The sequence below is a fragment of the Xenopus laevis genome, chromosome 8L (genome assembly GCF_017654675.1).
Source record: "Xenopus laevis strain J_2021 chromosome 8L, Xenopus_laevis_v10.1, whole genome shotgun sequence".
NCBI lineage: Eukaryota > Metazoa > Chordata > Amphibia > Anura > Pipidae > Xenopus > Xenopus laevis.
This window is the reverse complement of record NC_054385.1, coordinates 83477725-83488824: the sequence shown is the minus strand read 5'-3', so window position 1 is coordinate 83488824 and position 11100 is coordinate 83477725. Positions and strand designations below refer to the sequence as shown.

The window sequence follows — 11100 nt, the reverse complement described above, 5'->3', positions numbered from 1 at the left end:
CTACTTCAGTATATTTCACGATGTAATATTATACTTTATCATTTTGGTATTTGAGGTTCTGTGTCGAGGTTCTGTGTCTGGGGTCATGGCTAGCAACCAACACAAATAAAGGATTTTTTTTGGTTCTCTGAGAGATAACAGAAGAAGGAGCTACTAGCAAAAAAAAAACGCTACGGGACGCATATTAGGGCATCCTGCAGCGAAATACCTGTCCTGCATGCGATGCCTTAGCTGCGCAGTATCGTCACTCCCCCAAGATAACTACGTGCCGCGTCACTGCACTAACGTACGTGTAGTCGTGAAGCCACAGTCTCGCGAGATGAGACTTGTGACGTCGGTATTAGCTCTCCGGCTGGAACCAAGGAGCTGGATACTAACAGCAGCGAGTGCTGCAACTGGGGTCCGGGCTGTGTGAAGAAAATTGTGACTATCTGTAAAAGCGGAGCTGTATAATGGTACGTAACTTCGTTTTTTCTAACACGCACTCGCTGTGCTTTTATACCATATACTTTTTATTCTCCTGTAATAACTATAAATTGTATTTGTTTCACTGTGCTGACTTTTTCCCATAGCGAATCAATACACTGATTTTCTGTGTATGCCGTAAATTTTATTTGTGTACGCGTTTTCTTACGTCTATGCTGAACAATAACAGCACTGCTACAGGGACATCATAATATTGCACAACCCTTGAAATACAAATTAATGTATAGAGTAGAAATAAATTCTAAGAATCGAATTCTGCCTCGGACACAAATGCAGTATATAAATATGAATGAGAATATTAATATTCTAGGCTTAGACTAGTAGGAGACATGAGTAGTAATTAGTATAAGCAATGTAGGATTGCTTCATTCCAATGATTCCAATGATTTTAATGTTTTCTTTTCACAGTGTGATTCTCCTTCTGCCAGAAAAGAAATGGATTCTTAATAATCAACTCCAATATAAGGTATAATCTGGAAAAAAAAACTGGCCTGCTCAACTTCCCACAGATCATTCTCAGACTGTAGAGAAGAAAGCATTCATTCTGGACTACTGGACGATGTCTTTCGATTTCTAAATGTGGCAGGACGCTGAAATCGATCCCATTGTCACTACGTAATTAACGGAGTCTGAAATATTTAGCAAATTGCACAGCTGTCAACAAAAGATTATGTAAAATGACAGTGATCAAAGAGGTAGCCGTTTTGGCTGCCTCAACTTTGAATTATATCATGGATCTTTGAGTCTTCCATCAGTTTCAACTATTTCCAGGCCGGATTAGATCTGTTCCAATGATATGGAAGTTCATATGTCACGTGTGGCATCTTTTGCCACTCCTGCGGATATAACACCAATGCATACTGGGTCTGCACGGAGGAGGTCATATACCTTAGACAGTTCTTGTCGGGATATCCATAGCGACATTGTTGGGAAAAGTGGCAATTCTCAAACTAGACCATACTCTCATAAAGAACCTAGTTCAACGGTCAAATCCGCACTTCTAAAGGAAAGTTCACCAAAGGAAAGCAATCTTAACTTTGGAGTCATCCCACAAGAACTTCATTCACGACTTCTTGACATGAAGGATTACAAGTCCAGAACACATGCAGTAGAGGAGCTTAAGCTCCTTATTCAAGATAGTGACTTCAGCGCAATATCACATTCTAATGTAGTTTCACTCATCAACTTTTTATGTACTTTGCTGGATGATAAAAATTTCACTATTGTACTTGTCACATTGGATGTTCTTAATTATTTAGTATTCAACCTTGGCCATGGGGTGAATGACTTTCTCCAACCTGTTATAGCTTCCACGGTCAAACTTCTCGGAGACAGCAAAATAGCTGTAAAGCAAGAATACATGAAAGTGTACATGAGACTCATGAAAGTAGTTGGACCTCAGAAAATATTAAAAATATTACTAGATCATTTAAAACACAAAAATTCCAGGGTAAGAGAAGAAGTGGTTAATATTTGTATTATTTCACTCTTGACCTACCCAAGTGAAGATTTCAATTTAGCATATCTGGCTTGTGAAATTGCTCCATGTTTAATAGATAGCAAGAGAAAAGTTCGCCATGCTGCCTTGGAAGCTTTTGCAGTCCTGGCTGCCACAATGGGCCCTGGAAAATGTAATCTTTTTAAGGCTGTAGATGAAGTAGAGTTGCAAGAAAATGGTGAGGGGCTCATGAATGCTGTCCAGGCCCGATTGGCACGAAAATCTCTACCCAGAATTACTTCACAAGGTTTAGTAGAGTATGCACTTCCTTTTCCTTCTTCAGCTCGTCACAGAGCCACTCCTCATCTGCCTGGAGCTGATACAGATTGGTTATTGACAGGTACTCATATTCACAGTGGACAATATACATCTGGTGATTCCAGTGGGAGAAGCGCGGTACCTCATATTGATCCTGTTCTTCGTAGAATGTTAAGTGCAGGGAAAGGAAAAAACAAGTTCCCTTGGGAAAATCAGCACCCTGGGGGCTCGGATATATTTTCAGGAAATCAGCCTTCCGTTGTTATGGAACCAGATCAGGTATGTTTTTGTTAATATCTCTTGTAAGTCAATCAGTTTAACCTTACCAGATGTTCATGTGCAGTGCATAACGTATTTAAAACTGTAGAAGGCTGTGGGTCAAATTAGCACTTTTTAAATGAATTCCTCATTGTGTGTGTGTGTGTGTGCTATCTTCAGAATCTTAATTTTGTTCTATTTAATCCTTAAATCTTGCTGCATTCTCTGCAAGATTATGTTTCTATTACTATTCTTTTAGCCTAGGTACTTTGTGTCACTTATATTAGCTTTATTCTGTTGAGGCTTTGAAATATTGAATATTGCAAATGAAATTGTCATGCAAATAAACATAATTCACAATTTTGTAGATTTATATAAATGTGCAGTACATTTAATTGGTGGTGATTATATTGGAATAGAGTTTGGCAGAACAAATTTTGTGCCCTGGCAAATTTTAGGCCTAGGGGTGCACTTCCCAGTCGCATGCAGTCCTGATTTTATGTAGTGGTACTTACAAAGCTTCTCATGAACTGGTTATGGATGGAGCCTAGTCATTTAGTTGTATGGAGCTCTTAGATTTCTGATAGATACAACAACTTTTTATGAACTGTGATGGCCTTTAAGGAACCTTTAAATTAACTTTTAGTATGATGCAGAGAGTGATATTCTGAGAAAATTTGCAATTAGTTTTCATTTTATTTGTGGTTTTTGAGATTTAGCTTTTTATTTAGCTCTTCTCCAATTTGCAATTTCAGCAATCTGGTTGCTAGCGTCCAAATTACACCAGCAACCAAGATTTGATATTTATGACAGACTGGAATAGGAGAATTAGCAATAATAATAAATGTGTAGTCTTTCAGAGCATTTGTTTTTTAGGTGGAGTCTGGACCACCATTTGAAAGTTGGAAATAGTCAGAAGAAAAAGACAAATAATTAAAAGGGCTGTTCACCTTCCAAACACAATTTGCTACATTTACTTGATACATTTCTCAGCAGTATCATTGGAATATTAGTAACTATTGTATCAATAAATCATAACATCTGCCTTTAATGAAACGGAGGGATTCATCTCAGGTATGGTAGAGATAAGAAATATATCCACTAAATGTATCAATTTAAAATGGTTACAGAGTAAGTGACCCCCTCCCAGAGTTTCTTTAGAAATAAATGAAACGTTACGCTTCAATATAAGAAAAAAGATAATTGGAAGAAGTCTTTTTTTCTGGTTAACTATCTAAAACCAACTGAACTGGAAAAAAGTTTTAAAGGTGAACAACCCCTTTAAGAAACTATAAATAAAGAAAAAATGAAGGCCAATTGAAAAGTTGCTTAGAATTAGCCATTCTATAACATGCTAAAAGTTAAAACCACCCTTTAGTCTCCTTACCATCTATTTAAATTGACCTGAAGTATCCAGCCAGTGAGGGTGACTGTAGTAAAGAATAAGGGATATCTCATGACCTCCCCTATCCTTTTCAGTAACTGGTGGACTTTGTTGTTGGCAGTCATGTCTCTTCAGGTATCTAATTAGTTCTTCCAACCCTGACATTAACCTGATGTAAAGGAATGGTATTAAGCATTGATGAAGCTGCCCTTCTCCGCTTAGAAACTTAAATAACAAATAATGTGAATGCATCATTAATCCCAGTGCAGCATGCATTGTGCAAAAATGTATGAGGTTTGATCAGTACTTAATAGTATAATGTGTTCTCAAGAATATTAATGTATTTATTTAATGCAGTTAATTTATAAATGTAAAGGAAAGGCCTATTTACTTGGGGTGCCAAAAGTTAGGCACCCCAAGTGATTGTGTGTGTGTGTGTATATATATATATTTTTTTTAAACTTCTTTTTATTGAGTTTAACAACAATGCGTCAACAAAAGAGATACAGATCAAAGGGAAAGAGAGAAAAAGGGAGGGAAAGAGGAAGAGAAGATGAAACAGAGAAGTGAGGAGAGGGGAGGAGTCGAACCGGCAGTATAATCAGATACTATGCATCAATATATACACTCTAGACTTTAAGGGCTGGGACACACTGGGCGATTTGGGGAGATTTAGTCGCCTGGCGACTAATCGCAGCGACTTTTCTCCCCGAATGCGTCCCCTCACTCTGCGCCTGGATAAAAGGAAAAGTCGCCGGCGCTAATCACACGCGGCGATTCGTTTTCCGAAGTCGCCCGAAGTTGCCTCACGAGGAAACTTCGAGCGACTTCGGAAAACGAATCGCCGCGTGTGATTAGCGCAGGCGATTTTTCATTTTAGCCAGGCGCAGAGCGAGGGGAGGCATTCGGGGAAGAATGGTCGTGGAAAGTCGATGCGATTAGTCGCCAGGCAACTAAATCTCCCCAAATCGCCCAGTGTGTCCCTACCCTAAAAGACATGGGTGCTCCTTCCACGTGTTAGCGGCTCTGGTTTGTTCCACTTTAAAACAATTTGTTGTAGCAAAATTCAGTCAGTCCACAACGCCTTTTGTAAGGCCCGCCAGAGCCCGGTCCGGTGGTATTGTCAGGACCATTATCTTAGATATAAATGCGAAGATTTGTGTCCAGTAGGTCACTAGTTTAGGGCAAGACCATATCCAGGGACCCGGGTGGCCGCACTCGCGTGTACAACTGGCATCTCTGGTAGAAGTGATATGGTGTAGGCGCTCAGGAGTCAAATAGGAGCGGTATAGGAATTTCACCTGAATCAGCTTGTCTCTGCTGGCAATCATAGGTTGTGTTAGTAGCCTTAGGATTTCCATATCAGAGGCTTGGATCAGGGCCTGTGGAGAGACCAGTTGCTTTTGTGCTGCTTGCTGGAGTGGGCAGCTCCGGAAATAGGCAGATTGACTGATTTGAAAAGTCGCTTGTATTTGTTCTAGATTCAGTATTTGACCCTCTGGGAACACGTCTTTCACAAATTTGAGGCCTGATTTGGCCCAGATATGGTAGTCGGGGATGTCTGTCATAATAGAGAAGTTCGTGTTACGCCACAGTGGAGCGTGGGGCGAGTACATCTTCAAACCGTTGGGGGTGAAAATATTTTGTGCTGCCTTCCAGCTGTGATAGTGGTTTCCATGGATCTGGTTACCATTGGGTGTGCCTCCCTTCCCCTATATACCAGTAGCTGCAGGGCCTCTCTGGACCCCAGGACGGCCGCTTCCAATGTCACTGCCGAGTTCGAGCAGTCTGACTCAAACCACCATCTAGAGGTGACCAGTACCGGCACCAAATAATAGTGGTATAGATTGGGCAGAGCCGAGCAGAGTCGAACATTGCAAAGTGGTGAAGCTTATCCTTGGGTTCTTATTAGCCCACATAAAGGAACTGATCGCTGAATTCACTTGAGAGAGTAGGTGTATTTCTGAAAGCATATACATTTTATTTTAACCAGTTTGAGTCTGCCATACAGCGAGAGAGGAAGCAAGGCCCATAGTGAAAATGTATTTTTCATGTCAGTCAGAATAGGATCAATATTGAGTTTTCTATACTGAGTGATATCTCATCCCAAGATATGTGAACTTATCCACCCATTGGAGTGGGGAATCTAGGGGTAAATGTTTTTTTGCCTCCAAGTCTATCGCAAACAGGATGGATTTTCTCCAATTCACTTTAAGGCCAGAATATTTACCATTTTCATTGATAACATGATTGTATATACTTACCTTAAAAACTGGGCAAGTGCTCCTATCAGCAGAAAACTGCATCGGTCCCCGGGGTTCTATCAGCGACCGCCATGTAGCTATCCCTTCTGCTTTCTTTCTTCTAATTTCCTGGGGCAGATGCATGCGCAGTAGAATGAAATAGCTGACTTCTTCGTTAAAGTTCAGTGCCTGCTAGAAGAACTCGCCTTGACTGGTGCAGTTTTCAGCTGATAGGAGCACCAGCCCGGGAGTTTTAGGTATGTATTTGCAATCACTTGGTGGTGCCTAACTTTTGGCACCCCCAAGTAAATTCAGCCTTTCCTTCTCTTTTATCGTCACGCCTGTTTTGTATTCTTCTGCAATATAACTGGTTAGGAAAGACCAATGCAAACAAACACAAAAAGTCAGGAGATTACATTTTGGATTGATGACAGAGTATTAGTATAATTAGAGTATTAGGGTATAAGTAAAAGCCTAAAAAAGGTCCACTCTCCATGTCACTGTATGTTAAAGGTTAAGGTATTTTATGCAAAAAGCTGATAAAATGGCATCTCCTTTAACCTGCTGCTGAAGATTTATGAATTGTGAAATATTTAAGTTGACGAACTATCATCTCTATTATGGCCATTCCTAAACTTCCTAAAAACAGAATTTCAACACACTTAAGATGTTTGTCTTAACATAGTATTTAATTTTATATTTCTGTACTCCATTGTAGACAACACATGCTAGAGGGGGTTGGGGTGGGTGGTTTATTAAAACTAAATGCTGAAAAAAGCCAAGCAAACCCAGTACATTACTGTAATAGCCTCCACTTGTAAATGCGAGTTGTATGTAAGTTGGATGTTTGTAACCCGATACTTCCCTGAATTACTATTAGGGTAAACGTCACAAATGTTGGTAGTGTTCTTGCTTTTCCACCTCAAAGGGCTTTGGAATAATGGGTGATGTATAGTTTTTTGCAGACAAACCTTGTCTAGTTAGGAGAGTTGAAAAATGTACGTTTGATAAGAAACAGGCCTGTATAGTTAAAGGGGAATATTGATTCAATTTCCTCAGTGTCAAATCATAATGGGGTATAATGATGTGCAATGAGCATGTTGCAGAGGCAGTAACCATCCTCCGGTTAGTTAATTCTGCAACATGTTAAGACTTGCTGCACTTCATTTTCTTTAGTTTAGTTGTCATCAATTGATAATTCCTTCTGGTTACATATGCACAACCCAGTGAAAGGTTCTAATTTTTGAATATGGAAAGTAGCATTGGCTAGAAAAGAGCAACTAGAAACTTGCCTTGTTGACTACTTGTAAGATTTTGTGCCATAATAATAAAGTGTCTTATATTATATATATATATATATATATATATATATATATATATATATATATATATATATATATATATATATATATATATATATATATATATATATATATATATATATATATATATATATAAAAATATATATATATATATATATATATATATAATATATAAAACAATAGTATGGTGAGTGAGGCTGACCTCCTCCTAAGTATGCTCATTCATCCACACTCACTTGAGGATCCAATGGACTGGTTTAATAGACTTTTCATCGAATATTGGTTGCATAAAACCAGATGTACTGCATTTGGACATATGGGTTACTTAATAGCCAATCACGGCCCTTGTTCCCCTGGAATTTTTTTCATGCCTGTGCTGCTCCTCAACTCTTTTTACAATTGAATGTGGCTCACTTAAAAAAAAATGGGACCTCTGGCTTAAAGGGTAAATAAAGTTATAGCAATTTGTCACCTTGAAATAAACTTTTTCGTGCCGCTGCTATAGGCCTCCGTTCAGTCTGATTTCATAAATGTAAATACTGGCCCTTTGTCTGGGTGCCTAAAGTACAAGCATTTTGCTGATGGCCAAGTAAAAGGTTTGATTCATTTGCATTGGAGTTGTTTGGCTCTCAAAGGTTAACAAACAGTTCCTAGTGGCACACACAAATGTTTGAAATAAAACACCTGCCAGAGCAGTATCAACACAAGCCTTTCTACTTTCTCAAATTACATTGATAAATGTAAAAGAAAAAAAAAACTGTGAACAATGCTAACACTATACAACATTTCATTTTTCACACGTGTAAATGTTTTAATTGTTTTAGGAAGCAAGAGTACATTTATACATGTATTTCTCTTTCTCTCCGCTATAGTTTATCTCCATGAGGCTTATAACATAGTGTGTAAAGCACAGGTGCAGGGACCTTTTGTCCATTTCAGCACATAGTCTTGTCAGTTCCTTTATTCAGTAGGCATGTTCTCGTATCAGCACAGAATTATAGGCATGCCTGAGTATATTTGACACTACCATTCTGTTTGCTGAAGCATTACAGTTTCCCTGTGTGTAACCATGCATGTCTAAACATAGCAGTGACTCCAAGGAACCAGATTGTGACTGCTTTCCTTGCGCTAAAGCCTTTACATTTCTATTACCCACCACATTGTGTTTTATGTATTAATGATTTGCTCTAATTTTAATTTCTTTTAAATTCTGAAGTCAGAATATATAAAGTTTTATAGCACCTTAAGGGTGGTGGCAAACGAGGCTACTGGATGGCCAGCGACAAATCACAGCTTTCCCGCCGGCTACAATCTAAATCGCTGGCGGGATGGCACTCGGATCGCTCCGGCTTTCCGAAGTCGCCCAAAGTTTCCTCATGAGGCAACCTTTAATGACTTCTGAAAACGATGTGTTCCAAGTGCCATGCCGCTGGCGATTTAAATTCTAGCCGATGGGAAGGGCGATTTGTCGCAGAGCGACTAATCTCCCCCAGTAGCCTTGCCTGCCACCACTCTAAAGGGTCGGCAAAAAACATAGGTCCTCTGCTGCTACAATAACCTGCTCTTTTTCTGTATTGAATTGTGGATACCCATCATCAAAGATATTTTGTACAAGCATTAGTTTGCTTCCAGAACCAATGAACTAAGAAGATACACCTTTAGCTGTGTGGCTTTGCTGTCCTACAGGGAATAAATAGTGCAGCCTGACTTCTTTGCTTAAAAAAAAAAAAGAGGTATATTTGAGCTGCTTTAGTTAGACAATGTAATATTACTTTTAAGTATTTCTTTATCTAAAGGATTGAAATAAGTTGTTGACGTTGGAATACATTGACCAACCCAACATTATTAATATACATATTAATTGTAAAATATGTCCTATGTTGCTAACTTATGCCACTTTCATCACATGATAAAACCTGTACAATTTGTAAGAAAAGAAAACTATATTGCTGCTTCTTTAAAAGAATTCAATGTCCTGTGTGAAATCACTTGTCTTAGACCTACGTCCTTTTATGGCTATGGGACCATTTGCGAACTTCCATTGTTTGTACATTTTACTATAAGTCATACCTAGTTTCCTAAATACACACATGTGAGTCTCTGAAATTTGTAATTTTAAATGGTGCTCAGCAATGTTACTAGTTAGAGCAGGTACTTAAAGGGTCAGTTCACCTTTAAATTAACGTTTAACATGATGTCGACCATGATAGTCTAAGAGAATTGGTCTTCATATTTTAATTTATATATAATTAGTTTATAACAATACATTTGTAGTTCGACTGCTTGGGACATTGACTCTCATGTGAAAGCTGGAAAAGAGGCAGGAAAAGTTATGTAATTTAAAAAACCAAAACTATAGAATATAAAAAAGCCCTATTGTAAAATACAAAAATATTGTATTGTAGTAGGGGGGCACATAATTACCTATATTTGAAATTGTGTACATGTGCAAATCATATATTATATAAATGAGACAGACGTTTTTTTTTTTTTAGCATATAAGGTGTGTTGTTGCCAAGAGACAATTGAAGGAAATCTGACGTGGTACTGCAAACAGTCAGTGGTTACTGTGTCTCAGCTCACAGATTTTTTTTTCCCTCTTCTAATCAGATTTACTCATAATTAGATTTATTGAATCTGTAATTTGATGTGTGATTAATCACTGTAGGGGCGATTTTTGAGTTTTCAAAAAAACAAAAAACTAATCTTGTTTGTTTATAGCACCCTAAGTGGATGTGTTGTCAAAATGTTAGATAAATATTTAGTTTTTCCAGCTCATCTTATTTCAGGTCTTCCTGCTAGGTTTTTTTTTTCTTTAATTTAAAAAATTATGAGGTCAAAGCTGCATTCAATTAGCGCATTAATGTTTGTTGTTTTTTTCTTTTTCAACATAACAGCCTGTTGTAAGGCATATGTCCTGCCCTGTACCACCTGCTGTGACTGGCATTTATGTTTTAGATTCACTGCCTGATATCAGCTGTACAAACAATAACAGTAGCTGCTGTCTGTCACTAGAGGTTTTGATCATTTCACTGTGAGGGACATTTGTTCTTGTGTACTGACATCAGGATTCTGTAACCTGCCTACTGTTGCTGGACACTATTCTATTTTTGAGGCAGCTGATGTCTGGATAAGGTTACTTAGAGCTTTAAATCCATTAGTTGCAGAATTAGTATTTTGAGGATTAGACGTGGCCGAGTTCAAATAACTAATTTGTTGTGCTTCCAGCCCTCCTCACAATTTGATACTCGTCATACACCGATAGTGAAAACCCCTACAGCTAAAACCAGAAATTCCTCAAGCAAAACGCTTTCAAGTTCCAACATAAACAAGGAGTATCCAAGTGCAGTCCCAGGTAAGGCATGCCTTTTATTACAATGTTTCTTATGTCTTATGCAATTTGTAAAGCATCTGTAGTGTTTATATAGTGAATAAAGTATCCCCTCTTATAAGGATATTATAAGTTACCGAGGAGTTTCATGACCATATAAAAGCACAAGGCCGAAGGCCGAGTGTTTTTATACAGGTCATGGAACTCCGAGGTAACTTATAATATCCTCATATTTTACAACTGGGGGTACTTTATTTATTATAATACACAAATTTCAATGAGTCATGTGACTGAAATGACATCAGAACTCACCGTTTATA

General features: G+C 38.2%; 1 protein-coding gene across 2 annotated transcripts in view; it reads left to right on the top strand.

Annotated features, from left to right (window-relative positions):
* The first annotated feature begins 287 nt into the window (after nt 1-287).
* togaram1.L (TOG array regulator of axonemal microtubules 1 L homeolog) overlaps nt 288-11100 on the top strand; it is a 36257-nt gene continuing 25444 nt past the window's right edge. Inside the window, exons 1-3 of one of the 2 annotated variants that reach the window (XM_018230500.2) lie at nt 288-455; nt 895-2521; nt 10678-10804. In XM_018230500.2, coding sequence (XP_018085989.1) covers nt 1283-2521; nt 10678-10804 — 1366 coding nt within the window. In that variant the 5' untranslated portion in view covers nt 288-455; nt 895-1282. The remainder of the gene's footprint in view (nt 456-894; nt 2522-10677; nt 10805-11100) is intronic. The other variant, XM_018230501.2, reaches the window with a different exon arrangement.